This window comes from Gavialis gangeticus, unplaced genomic scaffold, assembly GCF_001723915.1.
Source record: "Gavialis gangeticus isolate Ggan-Ray unplaced genomic scaffold, GavGan_comp1, whole genome shotgun sequence".
Lineage (NCBI taxonomy): Eukaryota > Metazoa > Chordata > Crocodylia > Gavialidae > Gavialis > Gavialis gangeticus.
The window spans coordinates 108568505-108593293 of record NW_017729024.1 but is presented as its reverse complement, the minus strand read 5'-3'; the positions used below and the strand labels follow the sequence as shown (position 1 = coordinate 108593293).

General features: G+C 42.3%; 1 protein-coding gene across 5 annotated transcripts in view; it reads left to right on the top strand.

Annotated features, from left to right (window-relative positions):
• The window catches only part of CNTLN (centlein), a 474592-nt gene that overhangs the window by 32101 nt on the left and 417702 nt on the right, over window positions 1–24789 (top strand). For all 5 annotated transcript variants that reach the window (XM_019517543.1, XM_019517544.1, XM_019517542.1 and 2 more), the window contains exon 2: window positions 19409–19497. In XM_019517543.1, the coding sequence (XP_019373088.1) occupies window positions 19409–19497 (89 nt within the window). The remainder of the gene's footprint in view (window positions 1–19408; window positions 19498–24789) is intronic.

The window sequence follows — 24789 nt, the reverse complement described above, 5'->3', positions numbered from 1 at the left end:
GCCACGCCCCCACCTTTCCTTCCTATCCTGTCCCTCCTGTACAGCCTATAGCGCTTGACATTCACCGCCCAGTCGTGCGTTGAGTCCCACCACGTTTCAGTGATCCCCACTATGTCCGGGTTGGTGTCAGCTAGCAGGAGGGTGAGTTCCTCCTGCTTGTTTCCCATAGTACAAGCATTTGTGTAGAGGCATTTGAGGCCTCCTGTGGATGTGTGTACTGGCCCCTAATCACAGCATTGCCCTGGCTCCTGTTGCTTACCTGTGTATATGTTCCACTCATTGGTCTAGGCTGGGCTGTACTTGTGGGTGTTGCTTGGTCTGGCAGTCCGATGATTCCTCCACCCTGGTCTTCCCCTTCCCCCAACGAGCCTAGTTTAAAGCCCGCCGGAGGAGGTCCGCCAGCCTAGAAGAAAACACACGCTTACCTTTAGGGGAAAGGTGGAGCCCATCCCATCCAAGTATGTTTCTTGTTGTGATGTGCTGGTCATGGTTGAGGAAGCCAAAGCCTGCCTCGAGACACCATTCCTGAAGCTGCCAGTTGGTCTCCGCGATGCATGTTTCATGCCATGTTCCATGTCCACTCGCTGGTAGGATAGAAGAGAAAACCACCTGTGCACCTATCTCCTTTAGCACACACCGCAGAGCATGGTAGTCCACCATCAGGCAGTCAGGGCTTCTCTTGGCCGCATCATCACTACCCACATGGACTAGGACTATGGGGTAGTAATCGGTGGGCTGAATCATGGTTTGGAGCATCCCTTTCATGTCCTGAATCTTTGCTCTAGGTAGGCAGTAGACCTCGTGTGCCGGTGGGTCCTGGTGACAGATGGGGCCCTCTGTACCTCTCAGGATGGAGTCGCCTATGACGATCACGCGACGCTTTCTCCTCCTGGCCTGCTTAGCTCCTTCGGCCTGCTCGGGATGTGGAGAGCGTGGAGTTGCCTCCTCCTCAGTTTCTTCCTCTCCTTCCTTCTCCTCCAGAGTTGCCAGGGCCTTGTACCCGTTCTCCAGCCGGACTGGAGGAACTGGTACTGGTGTATTACAAGCAACCCTGGTTCGGGAGGTGACCATCTGCCACTTAGCAGTGGAGGGCACTTCTTGAGGTGTGTCTTCCTTGGGTGCATAACCCTGCAGGGAAAGAAAATAGCTGTCAATTTCTTCCTCTGCCTCCCTGATTCCCCTCAGCCTGCTAACCTCATCCTGGAGCTCCCTCACTTGCGCCTCCAGGGCCCGAAGGCGGGCACCTGCAGGACAGGTGTGGGGGTCCCCAGTCGCTGCCCCCCCAGGCCTTGCTGGGCAACTCCCGCAGGCCAGGGGGTGGTGGGATGCCAGCCCCTCCGTGGGCTCTGTCTGGGTGGAGGCATCAGACAAGCCCCGGGAAGGCTGTGGCCCCTGAGCAGGGGCCAGGTGACTGGTTTTGTTACCTACTGACAAAGGGTACATTTACACAGGCACGTGTTGTGATTAGAATGGAATTGCTAATGCTAGGCTGCCATTGGACTACTGGAAGTTGGGGATGTGGCTAAGGGTATGGCCTGCCACAGAATTTGGACATAGCTGTCAGCAGCAAGGGGTGGGTGAGCACAGCCCTGCTTGCCTTGAGGCTGCTTTGCCCACCAGTAGTTCCCTGTCATGGTCTCCTCCCCTTGGATCCGATTGCTGGCCACTGGATCGACAGATCTGGCCCAGGAGGAGTCCCACAGTTCAGATGTGGCCCAGGGTCTGGGATGAATTTGATAGCCCTGTTGTAAAGTGTCCTGATGATCTTGTCTGTACACCTTTAAAACAACAGTGGACTCTGCTGGATGCTGATCTCTTAAAAATCTGGCACACTATGTGTCTTTCTGTTACAGTGCTCTTAAAACAAGAAAACTGTATTTACTTTTAACTGTTTAATGATGAAATATTTCTGATAAGATCAGTGTCAAGAAGGCATGACATGAATAAAGCATTGCCAGTAATTCATTTATGCTAATCCATTACAGTTGCACTTTTGCTTCAATCTTACCGTAAGTCTCTGGAGGTACTACTGAACTGACCATGTCTTGGAAAAAAAAGTCACTTTGGTGTCATTCAGTGCAGGCCAGAAAAATCTATCTTATTTCTATCTTTTGACACCAAAATATCAGGTCAATAGGTGTCAATTGGAAATTTATTGGAAAAATTATCTATAGCAAAATCCATTATTATCTTTGTGGCACTGTTTATATTTTATGGACTGTACATTTTTTCTATGAAATCATGAGTAATGGCAGGTGATGTCAAACCATAATTGCTTATTCCAAGCTTTAAGTTATCTGTCTCATGCTTTGGTATAGACAAATATTGCTATAACAGTTATAACGTATAATTTTAGTGGTCCATACTGGTGTTAAACAGCATGAGTTCTGAATAAGGTGTAATCTCTGTGGTATAGTAAATGACAATATCTTCCCTTTTGTCATTTTCTGTTCAAAGACAACTCCTTCTTTGTTGCCTAAATTATTAATGGAGACAACACAAAAAGAAATTCTTTAAAATAGAAACTGATAAAAGGGAGACACATTTTAATTTATTATTCTAATAGCATAAGATTAGGTGTTCATTTTGGGCTGTTATATTGCAACATTTAGGAATTTCAAAGGGGAGATTTTTTTCAATAATACCAACCTTAAAGACGTTTTATTTCTAAGCTGATTGGACTGATAACTTCAAGGTGTATTTTTCTTCTTGATTGCATCTATCTTGTTATTAGATATGATTGTACATACCATGTGCTTCCATTGATGATTCTTATGCAGTTGGAAAATAACCCCAATGTTGTTTTTACAGCTTGATTTTTGTAAGGTGCTGAAGTGCTTCCCTGTGAGTTAGCGAGCACTCATGTCTCCCGATGAGTACTGAGAAGCTTAGCTCCTCAAAGAATCAGGCCCTATGATGCAGAAGAATGTTCTATACTGTATGATCACTTATTTAGCAGGAATGGGTCATGGGGAATATGCTTTTTATTTAAAGGTAAAGTATGTGACTAGAAATTACAAAAAGTTCCAGCATAGTAGGATTTGGTAAGTCTGCAGTGGCAGCATACTAGCAATGTAATTTTAAAAGCCATACAATACATCAAGAAGCAAAGGTATGTCACTTGTGTATAAAAATTCATACAGCAGCCTGATTAAAGTATTCTACCCTTTAGTTAGAAGCACTTTAGTTTAGAAGATAGGGCAGTCCAAAGAAATCTATATTAAGAATTTTCTCAAAATGGTATGTTATATTTTGTAACATCCATGTATGTACTTGGCCTTTCAAAAAACCTTTAGAAGCTAATTGGATATTTACTTATTGGAGTGTGCTATTTTGCATTTCCATACAAATTCTTCTGGCCTGACAATCGTGAATAATTTCCTTGGTGTCGAAAAATTCACTTCCTGAAGTAGAGAATCTAAAATCTCTGATTTATTTTACAGAGTTCTTCCTAAAAACTACAGCAAACCAATAGCTCCCTCTGTCCTTCATCTCCTTTATTTTCCTTTTTTGGGGGCCTCCCTTGGTATAATTTTTTACTGTAAATCATAAGGCTGTGCTGCCAATTAGTGCTTGTTTCTTTCTTTCTTATTTTTTTTGGATGAGATTCTGCTTGAGGTCAGAAGATAAGGAATGCTTTTCCACTCCTCTAGTGAGCTTTCATTTGTGCATAGTGCTTAAAGATTTGGATGTTCTACAATTGGAATAACTTTAAAATTAATGGTGGTGGTATTACTTTTTTTATGCCAAAAAAAATATCCACCCAAACTCTGTTTCGTCAAGGCACTATAGCAAGATGTGCACTGTTACTTAAGTCTATGCTGCATACTTACAGTGCCAGGCAGCAGCATGCTCAGACATGCTGTGTTGCTCCCAATGGGCTACCTCCTGATCTGGAAGCATTACAGTAGTGTTTGCACTATTGTAGGGGTAGGCTAATTGGTACTGTCACTCAGCTTCAGGGGTGGACTAAGGGGGAGTGTGGTGGTGTAGCTGCATCTAACTTCAATTCCATCTCTACTGCTGCCTGTGGGAGCCAAGGGCCCGATCCTGGCAAAGCTGGGCCACCCAGACATTTCTTCCCAGCTGGTTGCACAGCCAGCAATGCCTGTTGAGTCATCTGAGAGATGCAGTAGCCACTGGGAAGAGGAGTTAGGCAGCTTGACTTTAGCAGGATCAGGTTCTCAGCCTGATCCTGCCTGGACTTCCCACTCCCCCCGCCACCTTTCTTTTCTATAATCCTAGATCTGGTGTTCCTCAGGAGTACTAACTGGCCTGCTTTCATTGCCACAAGTTGTGGCTGTGCTGCTACTGACTTAGGAGGTCACTCATTTAAAAGCATGGTGTGTTTAAGCTTGTGGTGTAAATTTGGTCTTTGATATCATGATTCTGAATGATTCCATGCCTAAAAGTTAGGCAGCAGCTCTGGGAGTGATGTTCACACAAATCCAAGTTACAGAGCTTGAGTGCTTATGCTCAAAAGGAGGAGACTGGGGGGCTCAGGACTAGGATTCGCAATGTTTAGCATTCTGAGCTGAGCTGGAAAATGTGTAAAATGGCTGATGGGAATTCTGAAAATGACTCTGTGGGTAGAATCCCACCTCTCCTAGATTTGGGAGTTGGCTGCTTATGTGAGGTTAGGATTAATAGCTTGAAACCCCTATCTAGACTTAGGCACCTTAGTTATCCTTTCATGACAAATAACTTGCTTCTCAGCCTCTTGAAGGCTCAGGTCAAGTGTAGTAGCCCTGCTGGCTGACATCCGGAGGAGCCGCAGCTACGACGTGACAGTTGATGCGCTCATCATGGGAATGCTCGGAGCCTGGGACCCTAGCAATGAGAGCGCCTGTGTTTCTGCTGCGTCTCCCGTTGCTATGCCAAGCTGATGTGCTGCCTTATGGTGTCGAACATGATCTGCTGGTCCCGTGATCTCTATGTGGAGCACATCACCGGCTACCACCAGTACACTGACCCCGCCAGACTGACTGCCACCGAACCGGACCCAGAGGGAACTGCCTGAACCCCCCTCTGCACCTGATGGACTTCGAGAGGAATCTTCAACAATGGACCACCCAGCTCCACCCAAAGAGGACCCCCACGCTGAGACTTTATATGGACTGAGAAACTTTTTTCAACCTACTTTCCTCTACCATTGCGGACCATTGTACGGGTTTGTGTGTATCTATCCCCTTTCTCTTTCAGTGTTGTGAACTCCTTCCCCTTCCCCCACCCCACCTTCTCCACTGGGCTTAGTTGGCTAGCATTGTATTTTCTGTAACCTAGTTGTGCTCCCCTCCTCACCCCTATCCCTCCTATGTTAGTCCCTTGGTCAGGCGATCTGTATTTCCCTACTGGCTTTGTCATCTTTTTGGGTTCATAACTCTTAACATCTATTAATAAAATCCAATCTGTTTTCTTCTTTTAAGATATGAAGTGGAAGGGTGGTTCTTGTTTTCTTAATAGTCTAGAGTTTAGAGCACTCAACCAAAAAGTGAGACCCTGATTCTAGGCCTTCCTCAGCCTAAGGTTGACTGGTGGTGGGAGGGGGCAGGGCATCAGTCTCACATTTCTTAGCCCCCAGGAGTGTATCCTAGTTGTTATGCTGGAAGCTGGGCTGGGTCTTCCTGTTGAAGATTGGCCACTGTGCAGATTTGAATGCAAGAGTCATGGGGTCAGAGAGAGCAATCAAGAGGGAACCTGATTCTAGCCCATTGATTAGGTCTCTGATCTGCTCATGGATTTTGCTTTATTCTTTAGGTAAAGTGGCTGTAAAATGCAAGTAAAATTCAATGCTGCTAACCAATGCTAGGGGTCCTTTGAACATGCCTACCGTATTGAGCCCCTTTGGGGACTTAGGCATGTAGACAGCTTGTTTATGAACTCCAAATATCTGTGAGCAGCACATGGATGAATAAACGTTCAGCTTAATCAAGGTGGCAGTGTCTCTAAGCATGCACATTAACTGAATTTTAGCTGCTTACTCTTTAGCTTCTGTTAGAATACCTACGTTGTCTACAGGTTCTTTGCCACTTTGGATACCCAAGTCTCCAGCTTTGTGAGCCAGATCCAGTGACCCTGTAGGCTGGAGTTGGCCCACAGGAAGTATGTTACCAACCCCTGGTCTTAGATCTTGGTGACTGAATTTTGAAGTCCTTTTTAGATACTAATTCTCAGTTCTATACATTTATGAAACCTCCCTCAATGTGTGCAGCATTTTCTGTAGTAGATATCTATGTCTATATCTGCATCTATATATACATTAAAAGAAGGAAAAGAAAAAATAAATCATTCCTCTGTAAAAGTGCCCCCCATTAAACTCTTATTAAATGTCCTGTTTCTAAAGACAAAGGAGAAGACTTTGCAGTTTGTTTCATAACATTTGCTAGTGTGTCTATTTTATAGCTGCATTACAAGCATCTGCACCAAGAATTTGATTTTATTGCTTTGGTAAAGAGCTGAATAATTGGCAGACAGTGTCTCTATTATTTAGTGTAGAAACATCCAGAACTTAATTTTGTTTACAATTTACATTGTCATGTTTCTAGTGGACCACCTCATTTTGATATACAAATACACAGTAGTATTAATAACAAAATAAATGTCCTAAGCAGCATTTGTGCTTGGATTTCCTTTCATAGGGAGAGGGGTAAGCATGCTTTATTAAAGGGCAAGAGGAAGCCACGTTTGTAAATCCAGTGCATACTTCATGCATTCTGATTCACAAGCCCAAGCAAATGCTTATCTTTTGTTCAAGCCACATGAGCTTTGCTTATGGTTCATTTGATATTAGTATGTAAGTAGATCCAGGCTCTGCTACGATTAAAATCAATGGCTAAACTATATGTTTCTGTGTGAGCAGGATCTAGACCTAGATTATTCTTCATTTCCATATATCTCCAAATATGATGATAAGGTATAATTTTCACTACAGGCTGTATAACAATCCACTGTCTTCTTGTTTCGTAGCTGTCACTTTTTTCACTTCTGAGAGATGACCTGCAATCATTTTAGATGCATTGTGTTCAGGAGAGACCCAAAACACTCTAAATATTTATGTTTTATACATCTCTATTTCCAGTCTCCACCTTCAGTCCCAGAGTGAGCAGCCTCTTTCTCTGACATGCAGTGTTGTTGTGGATAATTTTATTTTTAATGAATATTTTTTTGGGAACTTTCAAATGACATCTGTATTCTGTTCAGTGTATATAAGTTCTCAGCTGCTCAAGGTACACTCTTGCTGACCTCTGAGCAACTAACATACACTGAGTAGACAGAACAGTCCTTGGGTACATTGAAGATTGATATATCCCAGGCCTTGACAGCTGTAGCGTTAGCTCTCTGTGCCAGCTTCAGACTGGCTATGCAGCCCTGCTTCAAAAGAAATTGGTCTTGGGAGCCAAATATTCAGGGAGCAGTCTTACCAAGTTCATGAATTGTGCCAGGAGTTTAAAAAAGCTGTTTAAACTTCCCCCACAACACTGTAATTATTGTCAGCTAATGTTAATAGTTCTGTCAGACCAAATGCATAATTATTTATAGGTTTAAGTCAAACATTTTAATAGCTAAAATTTCATTTCATTAGTTAGAGAAATGTAAGACTAAATATTTAATGGTAACTTTCAGCATGTAGAGACTCATTTTACTAGAACTGTTATAATTACAAATTCTGTACATGTATATATTTTGCTGTTAATTTTCTTTGTAGGTCACAAGGTTAAAGGTTGAAAGGACTGTAACCAAGTGTAAATAATAGATTATTACAGGTAGCGTAGGGCTGAAAACACTACTCTCTTTCATATTAACTTGACCCTTGTGATCTTCAGAGTGGAGAAAAAAGTAAATCTCGTTATAAAAGTATGAAAGGCAAGTGTTGATCTGCACATGATTTCTAACTAACATTACACTAAAGTTAAGACTGTATTTGCACACCTATGCTCTCAGAGTTCTGTGTTTACTCTTTCCTACTTTGAGCTGATCTTAAATGTCAGCCTTCCAAAACAAATAGTACTGATGGAACTGCCTCTGCTCACTGGATGTTGGGATTCATGCCATTCTAATTCATTCCTAGATTATTCAGGTTTTTTTAAAGGTGTACATTCTGTAGCACACTATATATTTTATTATCCTTTCATAGTGTTTCAGCAGTCTTTCTCTCATACTTTTTCCAAACCTGAGAAACGTAAAGCCTCAGTTATGGTTCTGAGGTTTGGTAAAAGTTTGGGTTGGTTCTTGCAAGTTGGATTGTTTATCCTAACCTGGCCTGTCCTAGCCTAGGCCAAAATGTTACACTCCCTGTAAGAGCAACAACTGCTTAGGAATCTCGAGATACTGACATGCCATTACCCGCAGGTGTCAACCACAGTGATAACGTAGCTGTTCCCTGATTCTGCTAGCGTCATAGGTTTCATTATAAACTGGAAGTTTCTTTGTTTATTTATATTTTAAACCCGTATAGATCTGTGCCCTCAAGAACGAAGTTTGGTTCATCCACGTAGTCTCTTACCTCTAAAACTTCTTGTTCTGCATTCTACCTATGAAGTAATCTTGTAGTAAGGTTTAGTAATTTAGTAAATTTAGTAAAATGCAAGCAGGTCAGTATTTTTTATTTAGTATGAATGGGGTTAAAAAGTGGCTCATTAAAGTTAAAATTTGTGAACAGAAGTTGCATGAAGGTTAGAGGGTAGGTTCTTCCCGCCACCCCTTTATTTTTTTAGGCCAGCCTGAAGATAGTCTTTGTACCTTGTGCTAGAGAAGAGAGAGGAAATGTGTATGTGTATGCCTGAAGATGTCAAGCTGCAGCATTTTTTCCCCTTTTTCAATGAAGCTTTTGCATGCCCCCTAACATTGCTTCCTCCCCCTTGTCTTCTTGCTTCTACCTTGAAAGCTCACAGAAAGAAATTTTTAGCATGTGTTGCAGGGTTGCCTCTAGTGTTTGTTGTATCATTTGCTGGGTTTTTGGTTGTAGCCCTGTTGGTCTAAGGATGTAGGCAGGCAAGGTTCTTTGAGTAGGTGTGATATCTTTTATTAGAGCAACTGAGTAGTTGGAAAAAAGTTCTTGGCAACCTTTTGGGTGCAGTCACCGTTCTTCAGGTACAGGGAGTCTTACAACAACAGAGACTCCCTATGCCTAAAGAAGGGTGATTATATCCGAAAGCTTGCCAAGAACTTTTTTTCGACTACTCAGATGCTCTAATAAAAGATATCACATCTACTCAAAGAACCTTATATAATTTGTGCATTTCTTAAAATCCTAGAGTCATGTGAATATGTATTTAGTTAAAAAACAGTTTAAGTTTCTAGCCTCTAAGAAAAGGTTGGCGAAGTGGCTGAAGTATATGTTAAACATGGCAGTGAAGCAATTCTGAAAATATGAATCAGGAAACACATATTTTAATACATATTGCTGATTATTTTCACAGAATCATAGACAGTTAGGGTTGGAAGGTACCTCAGGAAATCTTCTAATCCAACCTCCTGCTCAAAGCAATTACATCATTCCATCCAAAGGCCTTGTTGAGCCAGGCCTTAAGAACCTCCAAAGATGGGGATTCCACCACCTCTCTGGGTAACTTGTTCCAGTGTTTCACCACTGTCTTAGTGAGAGTTTTTCCTAATATCCAACTTAAACTTCCCTTGCTGCAACTTGAGACTCCTTGAGGGAGTCCTTGTTCTGTTATCTGTCACCAGTGAGAAAACAGTCTAGATCCATCCTCTTTTGAACCACCCTTCAGGTTGTTAAATGCTGCTATCAAATCTCCACTCAGTCTTCTCGTCTCCAAGCTAAGTAAACCCAGTTTCCTCAGCTTCTTCAAATATGCCGTGTGCCCCAGCCCCAAACAATTTTTGTTGCTCTTCACTGCGCTCTCTCCAACTTGTCCACATCCTTTCTGTAGTGGGGGGCCCAAAACTGGACACAGTACTCCAGATGTGGCCTCACCAGTGCAGAGTAGAATGGAATAATTACTTCCCATGATCTGCCAGCAATGCTCCTACTAATGCAGCCAAGTATGCTGTTAGCCTTCTTGGCAACAAAGGCACACTGTTGACTCATGTCCAGCTTATTGTCCACTATAACACCCAGGGCCTTTTCTGCAGAGCTGCTGCTTAACCAGTAAATCCACAGGCTGTAGAAGAACATGGGATTCTTCTGTCCTAAGTGCAGGACTTTGTACTTGTCCTTGTTGAACCTCATGAGACTTGTTTTGGCTCAATCCTCCAATTTGTCTAGGTCACTCTTAATCCTAATCCTACCCCCTAGTGCAGGGGTGGGCACTTATTTTGGGTGGAGGGCTGCTTATTGAGCTTTGGCAAGCCATCGAGGGCTGCACAACAGGCAGCCAGGGGCAGATAAATATTTATTTTCTACATTTTTTAGGCATCCCGTGGGCCGGATGGAATGGTCTGGTAGGCTGCATTTGGCCCACCCCTGCTCTAGTGTATCTACTATAACCTCCAGCTCTGCGAACTTCCTGAGGGTGCAATCCATCCCATCTTTCAGATCATTAATAAAAATATTGAACAAAACCAGCCCCAGGACCAACCCCTGAGGCAGTCCATTTGATACCAGCTGCCAAATATACCCATTGAGCCCAGCAATCCCTGCCAGCTTTTTATCTACCTTACAGTCCATTCATCCAATGCATACTTCCTCAGATTGCTTGCAAGAATGCTGTGGGAGATGGTATCAAAAGCTTTGCTAATGTCAAGGTACACTGTGGCCACTGCTTTCCCGCATCCACAGATCCAGTTATCTCATCATAAAAAGCAATCAGGTTGTCCGGGCCTGACTTGCCCTTAGTGAATCTATGCTGACTGTTCCTAATCACCTTCTTCTCCTCCAAGTGCTTAGAAATGGATTTTTGGAGGACCTGCTCCATGATTTTTCTGGGGACTAGGGTGAGGCAGACAGATCTGTAGTTCCTGGATCCTCCTCCTTCCTTTCTTAAAGATAGGCACTATACTTGCCCTCTTCCAATCATCCGGGACCTCCCCCAGTTGCCATGAGTTTCAAAGATAATGGCCAGTAGGTCTGCAATTGCATCAACTCCCTCAGAATCCTGAGGTATGCATTGCATCTGGCCCCACGGACTTGAGCACGTCCAGCTTTTTGTAAGTAGTTCCTAACCTGTTCTTTCACCACTGAGGACTGCTGACCTCCTCCCCAAACTGTGCTGCCTGGTGCAGTAGTCTGGGAGTTGACCTCCTTGCCCGTGAAGACCAAATAAAAAAGGCATTGAGTACTTCAGCCTTTTCCTCATCTGTCAGTAGGTTGCCTCTCCCATTCAGTAGGGGACCTACACTTTCCTTTACTTTCCTCTTGTTGCTAACATAATTGTAGAAACCCTTCTTGTTACCCTTCATGTCCCTTGCTAGCAGCAACTCCAGTTGTGCTTTGTCCTTCCTTATTTCATTTCTGCATACCCGAGCAATATTCTTATATTCCTCTCAAGTTGTTATCCAAGCTTCCCCTTCTTGTAAGCTTCCTTTTTGTGTTTAAGCTCACTGAAGAGTTCTCTGCTAAGCCAAGCTGGTCACTTGCCACATTTGCTACTCTTCCTGTGCATCAGGATGGTTTGTTCCTGTCCCCTCAATAAGGTTTCTTTAAAATACAGCCAGCTCTCCTGGACTTGTTTCCCCCTCAGACTGGCCTCCCAGAGGATTCTACCCTTTAGTTCCCTGAAGGAGTCAAAGTCTGCTTTTTTGAAGTTAAGGGTCCATTTTAAATCAACCTCTTGATTTTTTTGGTGACACAAGATTTTGTTTTTGAATGTTTGAGATTGGCAGTGTTGGGCAACTTTAGTTTTTGTTCAATATAGGAATCTACAGACTTTGATAGATTTATGACTACTTTATTAATTGCCGTCAAATGATCCAATGTAAGTTTAACTTGTAATTCATTTACAGTGGCTTGTTTAGAAGCTTGTATCAGTCTAATATCTGTTGTAGTGATTCTCCACCAGGGTATTGTAGCATCCTGGAGTGCCATGAAATCCTTTCAAGGGTGGCACACAATGTTAGCATTGTTAGGTGTGCAAATGTGATTCACAAATCCAGAGATTTCAAATAGGAATCCATAGTGTTAAAAACATTTTCTGACCCGTTGTGGGTTTTCTAAATTATTCACAACAGAAGAATTGCTTTCATTTTCTGTAGTGAAAAAACATGTGAAAACTAAGAGCTGGCATGTTCTGAGGGCCTTGAACCTAAGAAAGGATGCCCTGGATCTAACAAGGGGTACCTTAAGTGTAAGAAAGTTGAGAAATACTGACCTGTTTGCTTCAGTTGTTATAATAACTTATCTGAGGGTCAGAATGTATGTATTGTTTTAAATATACAGGTTCTTCTTTCCATTTTGCTCCAGAGCATTGTCTCAATCTTAATTACTATTGCTATTTAGAGCTAAGGACCCACTTACTGGTGCCTCCCAATAATCACAACTTCATCATTATTATTTACTGTGTTGGTATTTAGCTTGACTTTTTCTCTTTATTAGAATTTGTATGTGTTCATGTATTTTCTCTGCAGTTAGGTTTGTTATCTTAAAAATATTGTGAACTAATGTAAAAAATAATATATTTACTTTGCATTGACTTAATGCTCTTCTTGGAAAAATGAGAACAAATCTACTAATAAACTTGGGTCTGTAATTGTAGTTTGTTTCTGCATGAAACAAAACAGCTGTAGCATTTAAAAAAAATAAAAAATATTCATGTGTTTGGGAAGGGCTCCCTCCCTATCTCTCTGTGCTCACTGGCACCCTCCTCCCTGCCCACAGCTATCACCCTCCATGGCTGACCCAGGGGACCCACTCCTGTCTTGCTTCAGCCAAGGCTGTGGGGATCAGCTGCATGGAGAGTGAGGCTCAGCAGGGGACAGTGGTGGTTGGGTTCCCCCTCCCTCCCCAGTCCCTCTAGTCTACATGTTCCCCATCAGCCTGGGGGCAGGCACAGGGGGGCGGAATCCACTCACTGCCACTGCTGTCCCCAGCTAAGCCCAGCACCCTGCACAGCTTCTCTCTGCAGCCCTAGGGGCAGCAGCAGTGGTGGTGCCCAGAGGTGTAAAGTAGAGAGGATAAGAAGGAGAAAGAGGAGAGAGAATGTGTTGCTGAGCATGGAGGGGGAAAAGATGGGGTGTTGAGAGCTACAGGGGAGCTTCTTGCCTGATTCAGGGTCTTAAAAAGGGTCCCTGGCTGCTAGTCTCAGCATAATCTGCCCATCCTGGTACAGGGAGGGGGCTGGGAGTAGGGGTGCGGCCACTCCTAAAACATCAATTGCTGCTCCTGTCTCCCTTTTAAAAATCCTAGATCTGTCTATGCTTGCAATTATTTTGAGTCCCTCTAGTTAACAAGAGCTGGTTACTACCCTTTTAAACTGATCATCTAGCTAAATCATCTTGGCAACTGGTATGGAAGCTGCCAGTTTAAGGAAATTGTAGATTATTAATGATTTATTTGATTAAGTATTGTGATTCTATTTATAGTCTTTCTGTGGAACAGGGAAATGGGCTTTAAGACCCAGTGTGGAGGGCAGATCTGTTTTGCTGACTCATTTAAGTACTCCGACTAGCAGAGTAAATTGAAAAAGAAAATGTAGTGGCACTTTTCCACGCTCTGCCCACAAAACAAGCTGCCACTTGAGATGCCAAAATCAGCTGCTGCTCGCAAAATTGTGCAGATGTTCAAAATATGTTCAGTTACGCTCTCTGGGTTGTGCTGGCCTCTTTGGATTTGGACTCTTGATTAGGGGAAAAATGTGATGGTAATTTCTTGCAACCACCCATCACCATTCTGTAATGCCAGAATGAACTTTCAGAATAGATTACGTAGGCTTTTATAATTGTAGTTTCTCTGCCTTTTTTCCATATTTTAGTAAGCAGTGAAATAGTTAATGTTTTAATGATCATCATTGGCATTTGAGCTAATGGACATAGTGGAGATAATTTGGGTAGTGGACACCTGAGTTGTTTCAGGTTCTCTGCGAACTCGCACATCAGCACTAGTTACATGAAGGTCTTTAATGTTTTTTTAACTAACATCTAGAATTTGCATTCTTTACTATGAAGGCTGAGGACCTGGAGGGCAGATACTTTTGAACAGTTTTGTAACCAGCATTATCTATTGTGATATCCCTTGCTAATATGCCCTTCACCTGAACTAGCATGATGAGGGGAAATGGATTTCCTTCTTCCAGCAGAACTTGTTTTATGTTATAGAGGACAATCTTTGATTTTTTTTGTGAAAGTGGAGCTACTGAACTGGCTGGGTATTTGTCCTGAAGGTGCCCAGCTAGCTTGGGGACATCACTTCTTGAAGTGCTAATACTTCTCTCTTTTTCTGAGCACAAAATGAAGGATGTATTTTTTTTAATCCTCAGCAAAACTTTTATAAAAGATTTGATTTGTGTTTTGTTTTCTTACATTAAAACTTGACATCTAGATGCCTAAGAATTGACTTACTCAAAAAAAATCAATAATGCTACAGAATAGGTGGCATTTTTTTTAGTTTAAGTTATCTGGGGATTGTCATTTTTTAGACAGGACTTAGTAATGACCAATATGAATTGCTTTGAGTTTCATCCCTTTTTTTTCTTCTAGAAGCTGAACTCCAGCACTGCTGATTAAAATATGGTTTGTCAACATAGATGGGACATGGAAGTGGCAAGGCTGAAGTTTGTTTTTGTACAGTATTCCAAATTGTGCCCACACAATTGATTTTAACCTACTTCCTTCTGAATTGGTGTGTGCATGTGACACTGATTTCTTTTGAAAAGAGTGCTCAAAATTCAGAGCAGGTATCTTATATGGTTGTCCTTTTCGTGGGCTATATGCTCTCTGGGATTTTTCTCTTGGAATATTCCAGAAATTCTACCTGACATCCTGGGTTCTAAATTCCCACAGTTTTTCTCTTCGAATTCCATGACTGGCATTTTTGCAAGCTGGTGTCACTTTCAAATTGTTGTCAACCAGCCTGGAGGAAACATGGCTGTGTGCCATTATCCGGTGTGTGAGAGTCATTAATACACAAAAACTGCTGCATATGTATTTGGGATCATGCAGCTGGGTGGCTTTGGAAGCCAGTTGCTGCACAGCCAAGCCAATTAAAGGAAAGAAGGTGGAAGTGATTTGAAAAGATTTTTTTGAAAAAATAGGTTTTTCCCTGCTTCAACTTCTTTATGAAGTATGAAGGACGCTCATCAAAAGTACGCTCTTTTAATGCTCTGTTTATTCACTGGGAACATCACAAATGACAACTCCCACATCACCCTTCAGTGATGTGGGAGGAACTACCTAACAAAACTGGAAAGGCACCACCTTTTCTTCCTTCAGATACTTTCTTAAGACTTGTCTGCTCTGATGCAGTGAGAACACCATCACCTTGGTAGGAAGTGGTGAGCTGAGTATTATTGCTTTTTATGCAGACATTCATTGTATTGTTGGTTCCTCCTTGTGCTGCACTCCACTTAGTGACTCCATTTCCTTTATACATAACATAATGTTTCTGGATGTGAGATCTTGGGGTTGTGGAATACCTTTATTTTTAATTGTACCTGTATGTACATTGCCTATCACAGTATTGGAAGTCTTGTGTATCACTATAATACAAATAAATGCCTAGTCTTTTCTGGCTTTACTCTAATGTATGTTGTAGGTTTCAAATATACATCGTTAAAGTGAGTGTATTGGATTTTTCCTCTCTCAACTTCCTTTCTCCAGTGTTGGCAATAAATAGATAGGTAAATCAAAAACCTTTTATACACTGACTCTTTTTTTCCTCCTCCTCCCCCCATACTAGTTTAGCTTTGGCTTTCAGAATGGTATTATTCCATTAGGACTTCCATTAGCTGAATATGAGTAAGGCACATGAAACCTGAATGTCTTATTTTTGAGCCAAGTTTCAAACAAAAAAACCTTCCAAACAGTCTTCATACATCAGAGAGGTAGAAATGGGCATGTTCTTCCTTATTTGTCACTGGAAGTGTATGTGCTTTTAAGTAGAATTTTTAGTTTAGAATCCTATTTTTATTAGAAGTATGTTCTGCTAATTTTTAAATGATTAATGGCCCAAGAGAGACAAAAATGTTCACCTTGCTCTGTCTCTGTACAACATTGAACAGTTAAACAAGGTTTGGTGTTTAGAAGAATAGTTTTCAACATTTTTAGACTCCAAACAACCCTCACTAAATGTCAGCTCTTAGTTTTTTCATTCATTTTTGATTATGGAAAAATAATACAGCAAGTTTTTAATTACAGAAAACTCAGACCACAGCAAGTCAGAATGCTTTAACACTGTTTGAAATAGTTAAACTTATTTGAAATCATTAGGTTTATCTTGCTAATTGTGCTTGTACACCTAACAGTGCTAAAGTTATGTGGCATCCCACTGCACTCCTGAAAGGATCTCAAGGCACCCCAGGGTTGTTGTTGAGAACCACAAGGAAGGTGGACAATCTCTGGCATGGGTATCACAAGTGGCATGGATAGCCTGCATGTGTGTCATGCAGAAATTGAGGAGGGGACAAACAGCACAGCAGCAGATGGAGCAGGAAGCAGAAAGCAAAGTTGCAAATTGGGTAGGGAGCACAGAGAAGGAAGCTGAAAGCAGCACAGGAGATCAGGTAGGGGGAGGGGATCAGAGGAGCACTTAAGGAGAGTGTGGGATTAATTTGTGGCATTCCTGTCAAAAAGGTCAACCCCCACTGGGTTTAGAGTATTCAGGAACTCTTGTTGCTGTTAAAGTCTGATCATGCTTCCTTGAAATACCTGAAAACTAGGCACAAATGGGGAGAGAAAAGAATAGCAATGAAGAAAAGTCAACCTCTTTTTCTGGTTCTCTCTTGCAAACCTCCATAGCAGAAGCACTCACAGCTCCAATGAATCTGCGAATTCTGCTAAATACCTTGTCACAAGGACATGATAAGAAAGGAGGACTTGCAACCCTGCTACTGATGAAACTGAGATCTAGAATCTGTTTTTATCAGCTACTCCAAATCCTGCAAACGTGTCTTGAACAGTTCAGTGCTGGCACGTTCTTTTGAACTGCTTTTTCAGTTACAGGGACCAAGTTACGTTGCAGAAGATGCAGCCTTGACCAACTCAGCAAGAAAAGGCAAAAAAAGAGAGAACTTGCAAAGAGAAGGAAAACATTCTGTGAGGGTCAAGATACAAAAACAGGAGCTTAAATTTAGCCAAAGTCAGAGGAGATGGTGATGTCTTCTGGGTCCCTCTCTGGACAGAAACTGATTATGGTGGATTTTGGCTCCTCATAAACGTTAGGATGGCAGCCACAATAGTATAGCTCCTTCTTATAAGTTCACCTGTCCTGGTATCTATATTTTGGTCCCTTCTTTCCCTAGAAGTAAGAGATGGGCAGATTAGACCAACTTTGGTATGTTTTGCCTGTCAGTTGGGGCTTGTTCCTAACGTTAATTTTGTTTTACTTTGTTTAATTTTAATTTTGTTTAGGAGACTGTCATGGGATGGGTTCCCCAGGGATGGCCGTGATGCCCCTAGGGCTCTGTAACCATGCCAGTCTTGCCCAACGGGCACCCTTTTCCTCTCCTGCCATGTCTTGCTGGTAATTATTATATAGGAAGCCTGCCCTCGAGTTTATAGTTAGACACAGTCCTGATGGACCCCGCTGACCCTTTGGATTGTTGGACACCTTTTTGGGTCCTGCTCAAAATGGATGCCTCATGGGACACCCTCAGCCTTATGGGCTAGATGCATGGCTCCAAACCATTCCTTTACCATGCCCCAAGCCTCGTGGATGGCATTCGCACATTGTCCCTCCAAGGCCTTAGTTTAACTTGCCCTCCGGCCATTGCTGGGCTCTCTGCTCACCACCTTTGTCACTGCGCCCCTGGCGCTGGGGGGTCCACTTAGCTCCCTTTGTCACGGTGCCCCCAGCACTGGGGGGTCCCCACACTGTAGTGGGCCCCCAGTGAGGCCTCCTCCTTCCCCAATAGCCTCAGCCGGATCTACCAGTTTACAAACAGAAATCAAAATATGAGCCCCTGGGCTATAACATAATACAGGCAGTTCAGGGTGTGCTCTGTCCCTTTAGAAGCATTAAACCTCGTCCCTAGCACTAAATGCCTTGCAGGCCAGGGTCCCTGGTGAGCCCCTGGAGCCTCTTAATCCTACCAAATGTAGAACAGACAGTTAAACATCTGCACTTAGCTTCCTCTAAGAGAGCTCCTTGCTCCTTGGCTGCTGACAGAGAACTGCCTTCTAGTCTCAGCCCTGGGGTTTATATGTGCCCCAGGCCCTGCCTCTTCTGGTCAGCTGACTGCCTGCAGGTGCAAGCTAATTCCCTCATTCCTGCTCCCACGGTAACCTGGAGCTGTGGGATTCCTGACTGACTGCCAGGGGCCTCTCTCTAGGCAGTTTTTGCCCTTAAAGGATCAGGCACCATAGTGCCCTGTAACAGACATAATTTCAACATGGTGGTTGGATTGTACCTGTAGGCCTTTGTTTGAACTAATTCAAAGTCTGTACTGTATCTTAAACTGTTGCTGGCTGTTATATAACAGATTGAGCTGCATTTTTTGTTACCATGACAAACTTAAAGTATGCACCTCTGCACAACAGAGGCTAGGGTCTCCATTTTCTTACTGCTGACCCTATTTTCCTTCTCACCTCTATAGTTAATGTCCATTGTTATAAAGCAGTCAGGTGCATAAGAATTAGTCCCTGACTCCAAACATGGAAAAATAAATATCCTTACCTAACATCCAAGAACAGGCTGCTATGTGCTTTAAATTTTAGTAATCATGAATTTATTTTTTTCTTAAGAATGATACTGGGTTTTGCCTTTCCTCAACTTAAGGCATAGGTTCTTGACTTTGCTAATGGGTGTGATGGAGCAATGGATAGCCTGCCATTTCCCATTTGCTAGGTTGCTAGAAAAGTCTCACTACTAAGAATTGCAATCCTAAATTGTGTTTGTTTCCTTGTTGCCTATCAGAGTGTTCCACTTTTAAAAATTGCTATTTTGGATACAAGGTCAGGAGTGTTCCTCTTTTATATCATTAGCTTCTTTGTGTTAGGAGACTAAATACCTGCCAGAAGTGGGACTGAATTAGGCTTTATTTCTCTGATGGAGTGAATTGCACATATTTTGTACTGGGACCTGAAGGAGGAGATGAAGGTGTCATTGAAGACTTTTGATTAGTGTTTTGGAAAAAATATATTACATTTCCTTAGCTGACATTTTTTAATTAGTCTCTTGATGAAGTTGGGCATTTCTTTTGGAACAGGCAACTGAATTGGTCATCCTGAATAATGAAACCTTTGAACTCTGTTAACAATTAACTTCTGATAATTAATGCTAATAACCCCTTTTCTTGTAAAAGTTATGTGGCAAACATGTATATAGTGTATTCTTTATTTCTCTGTTTATATTTTTAAGGCTGACAAAGAATTTGTATGGTCTTTGTGGAAACGTCTGCAGGTGGCAAATCCAGATCTTACACAAGCAGTCAGCTTGGTTGTGGAAAGGTGAGCTTGGAGATTTTCCATAAATTTTGAACCCACTCTGGTAGGTGTCTCTCTTTCATGATGCAGTTTCATGTTAATTTTTTTGTGTTTTTTGAACATTGAATTGTTGGAATGTTACAGATCTGTATTTCATTAAAACTACTCATATATTTTTATACTTTGAGAATGCCTAAAATCTGTGAAGAGTCTGTGTTTTTTGTATAGATCTAAAAATTCAAAATCTGTGCTTCATTGAGCTGCTCTATCTTCACCAGACTGCAACTTGTATCGTAAGTCTTCTTCTGTGATTCAGGCCCCAAACAGACTTTCATTCTAATAGCGGAAATTTTTGAGAAATTTCTACTGTTAAAAATTGTTCTGGGACAGGAAGCAGTACAGATGTACAGTCTGTAGGACCCCCTCCTCCCCCACTTTGTGTTTTTTCCCAGACCAAGAAAGGTACTGGAATAGTGGGGTAAAGCCCCCTACCTGCTTCCCAGCCTAGGGAATCTCAGTCTGAGGAGACAGTGGGGAGTGCCTGCTCCTCCAGAGCAGAGCAAAGCAGAGGCACTGCTGGTGTGTGGCTCTTAAAGTGCTGTGTGCAGGGGAGGAGGGTTCCCCCCCCCCCTTCCCTCCCTCTCCAGCATTTTCAAACTGGCATCCATAGCCCTGCAATGCATGAGTCTGTAGGTACAGGGCTCTAAGTGCCATGTAGCAGGGAGCTTGTTCAAAGCTGGTGCTTGCAGCTCCACTGGGAGCAGAAGGAACAATGGGACAAACCTTTTAGCCTGTTCCCCAGACCAGGCAATCCCTGGCTGGGGGAAGAGACAGGGAGCATTGCTCTGCTGTAGCTTACCCCTCCCCTCTCAGGCCAGACCGGGAGAAGGCCATACAACTGTTCTTTCGCTAATCTCCTCGGAGGGGCATATTTTCCCCAGGAAATATTGAGTGAATGCTTGTAGGCTTTTCATTTCATTTCTCCCCACCCTCTACCCTCCCTTCATTTGTATGCTTTTAATTTCTGTAATCGCTGTTCTCAGCCAATTGAGGGGGGGGAGAATGCCGTCCCCCCCCACTACTAATTTGGCTGAGGCAAAAACCATGGCAAAATAAGAGAGCAGAAATGGCACGGCTCACCATAGGATGTCGCTGAACTTTTGGTAGGTCGTGGAAAAATGTGATTTTTGTGGGGTTTTAAATAGAGATTTTCTCCTTTTTTCCTGTGGAAAACTAAAATCCCTAAATGACACATAGGAAGGCCAGAAATAAAACTCAGTTCTTTTTAATTTGAATCTCCAGTCCTTTCTCCAGTAATTGTTTCTGATCCTAAATCTACCTCTGAACCTCCTTCTCCTTTTTTCCCCTAAAAGTCACAATTCCAAATCTTCTACAGGTTTCCATAACTTTTACTTAGTCAGTTTTTTTGCTTCATTCTTTTACTTTTCCACATATTGCTTCAGAAAGTTTATTGTCTTATCCTCAGGCAAGGTTCTTTGAGTCAGTGGTGATGTGGGGGGGGTGCATGAGGGTGCACGTGCACTCTCTGGGAGTGCTGGTGTACCCCCTGACAGGCTTAGGTGATGGTGGGGGGGGGCAGGTGGGAGTGCCAGTTGGCGCGATTGGATGTGAGGGGACCCTCTCCGGTCGCTGACTGGTTGCTGGGGGGGGGGGGGGGCATGTGCCCCCCTGACTAAGGTGGCACCAGTTGTCCATGCTTTAAGTAGATGTGATATCTTTTATTAGACCAACCAAGTAGTTGCAAAAAAGTTCTTAGCAAGCTTTCAGGCACAATCATCCTTCTTCAGACATAGGAATTCTCTGCTGTTCTGAGACTCCAAGGAATGAGAGAAGCTAAAAGTGTGGCAGGATGTCCTGTCGTCCGTTTCAAAGGGTATGAAAAATTTTCTGTGCCCACATGCTAAAATCAGCTTGAAGATGTTTCCTTTTTAGTAGTTTGTATGTCAGAGGTATCTGTAGAACCAGAATGCCATTGCTGGCATTGTTGCTAGCCCAAAGACTATGGCAGAAGCAATTCAATGAGTTAATTAGTTAATGAACACATGAAGATTTGAGAAATAATGAAGCATGGTACAACTGATAAGAAAACAACAGAAGCACTTCAGTTACTCATAAACCTCTTGGAACCTTACGATGCAAAGAAATGGGCCTACGGTAATAGCTTTCAAAATGAGGATTATTGTATTTTTTTGTCTTTGCTTTGAAATATCAGTTTTAGTACTCTTAGCAATATTTAATCTGGAAAGCCTAAATAAGGGTGCATTTTGTAAAAGGGACCACTCCAAGCCTCTGGTGCAACCAAGTTAAATGAAAATCCTCTAAGAATACAAAGGTGAAAGAAACTTAATGGGGAAGACTTTCCCAAAGCAACACCTGAAACAGCTGCTAGTTAAAGTTCTGATACAACAGACAGGTTTTGTATTGTGCCATGGCTTCATCAGAAAATCTTGATTTAGGATTTAGATGAGTTGGTCTTCAGTCCTTGGGACTTAATGATGTAAATAATACAGGTGTTGGCTTACATTCATGTTCCATTGTGTCATGCCACTAAACATTCAGTACTTAGCTAACTTTCAGTGCTCACTAGAGTATTATCTGTGGTAACAGTACAGCTAGTTCTTATATTATCTTCCAGTAAGTATTGTGGAAACCAGCGTATGATGAGCATGGCAATACCACCCCCTCAAACTGGAGGATGAAGAAAGCAATGCTTCTATAGTAATGGCATTAAGAATGTACACATCTAAGGGCCCCTCTAGATGTTCAGGTAAAGGAGTGATAGGATCTGATGTGTGATCCACACACTTGCGCCTCCTACCATGCCACATGTGCATGGCAGGAGGCATGATTCTGAGATCCAGCATCAGATCCAATCACAGTTAATTGTTGGTACAGGGGGAGTTCAGGATTGTCATCCCACCTTCCTTGTGCACTGGCAAGGAGCGAACTCCTGCATCTGACAGGACTTCTGCTGTCTCTGGGAGTTCTGCAGCTAGTGGGACTTCCAGCTATAGGGGCTACACGTGCAAATTAAAACTGGATAGAAGCCAGCTATAAAGTTATTGCACATTTTTGAGCTCTGACTTTATAGTTGGATGGATGTTTTTATGGTGTGATACCAACTTTGCACATGTAACTGGTCTAAATTAATTGTGCAGTTAACCAGTTAATTGTGTAATACCTGTAATGTGTAGGGGGGCCTATAGGATCAGTTTCTACCACACATTATGCAAAATGGCATGAAGGGTAAGGAATAAAAAGAATACATTGTTGGAAATAAGTGTGTTACAAGTCATACAATCAAGTCATTTTATTTTTGTAGAGTTGGATGAGATTTCTCAACTTTTTTTTTAAAGTACAATTCTTTATTTCTATTCAAGATAGAATGTTTGTTTGTTTATTTTTAGTAATGGTAGGTTTTTCTTTATTTCTAAATTTACAATATCAAAATGTTTTCATGCTTCCAGAATAAGAGTTTAGCTGCCCCCAAAATTAAACTGGTGTCTTTTTGTGGCTATAATGGTGATTTCTGAAATACATAGAAAATATTTCATTTTTCAGCATTCTTTGCAGTTCTTACTGGGTGACTGTAACTACATTCACTGTTTTAATATTCAGATACAAACAAAAATTATCTTTACTGTGCAAATGAGAAAAGCCTTGGGGATATGTAAAAGCCTCCAGGTATTTTCAAACAAGCCATTGTAAAAGTATATCTTATGTTAGTGTACTTTCCAACTACTTTAAATACTATTGATCTCTGTATTATGTAAAAAGAATGCTATTTCTAGTTCACTTGCCTTCTGGAACACTTTTTTGATGATAAAATTAAATAGGGGAAAAAATATTTAAAAATAAAGAATAAAGGTACTAAAAAGCACTGACTTAACAGGTGAATCTGTTCAGGTATTAAAAGTATATTCCAGAGTGGTGGAATATCATCATGTATTTTTTAGAGCTTCTTGTAAATTTTAATTTAGCACTTCTTGATTGGAAGCCCTACTTAAGCATTATCTTGTTTACTATAAATGAAATCTTAACACTGGTTTCCCCCACCCCCACCCCAGCATATTTTGATTTGCCTTCAGGCTCCATGCTGACTCTATCCCTGTTTTCCAAAATGCAGTATTGCTGGATCCCTTGCTTGGTCTGGTGGTGAAACAAGTCCTAGGAGGATTAAATAGGCATACTGTCTTGCTAGACCTATATTCTGATTACATAGCTAAGAAGATCAAATTTAATCTAGGAACAACTAAAACGATGACAGTAGAAACACTTGCAGTGATTTTTTACTTTCTTTTTAATACCACCATGTAGGGAAGATACTACATAAATTGATAAAGAAATATGGTGCCTCAGATCATACTGGATTATTTTACCAGGTTAGGATGCAAAGATTTACTAGCAATGAAGAACACCTTTGTCCTGGAGTTGATTAACCAAGCTCATGGTGTCACGGTTGGGCGGCCGGGTGGTGGCAATTGAACACGGAACAGGTGGGATTTTTGGCGTGGAGTTCTGAGGCACGGAAACGTAACGGTTTCAAACAAAGTGGGTTTATTTGACTTACGCTTTTGAAGGCGTAGGTTGCAATGCTTGCTTCAGTTACAGGGTAAAGTTGCGGAACAGAATAAATGAAACAAAGGGGGTCTGTTGGCCCACAAGGTTCCCCAACGAGCCCTTGCGTTCTAGCTGGAGCTAGGTGCGGCTGCCCGTTGGTTAGTCTTAGGGCTGGTCAACAGCTCATAAAGGGTTAAACGAACAATACAAACAAACAACAACTGTAACTCGTTGATAAGAGCAAAGTGGTCGTGACGCCCAGTCCAATGGACACCGGGTAGTCGAAGGAAAAGCCGAGGTCGAGAGCCGAGAGGTGAATTAGGGATGAGCTGGATTGTGGTCGATAATGGAAGCCGAGGTCAGTCAAATGCCAGGTAAATAAAAGCCGGAATCAATGTCGGAGCCGTAGAAGTAATTGAGGTCGAGGTCAAAGCCAGTAAGTTCGGTAATCGGAATAATCAGTATGAGAGGAAACGAAATCGAAGGTATGAATTCGCTGTGTGAGATTGTGAAGAGAACCGGGGGATTGACTCCCAAATCGCCCTCTGCCTCGCAGTCCCTGCTGACAGCAGCCTCCGCTACAGATAGCGCACGGTCTCTCGCCACTCTCTCACCGACGATGCCCACACAACCCACACTGAGGTGGGGGTTCACTCACTAATATAGCAGCCCCTTAGTCAATCAGGCCTCTTGGCTGTTAGAATTTTCTAGTACGATTACGTCATGCTCTTTTTA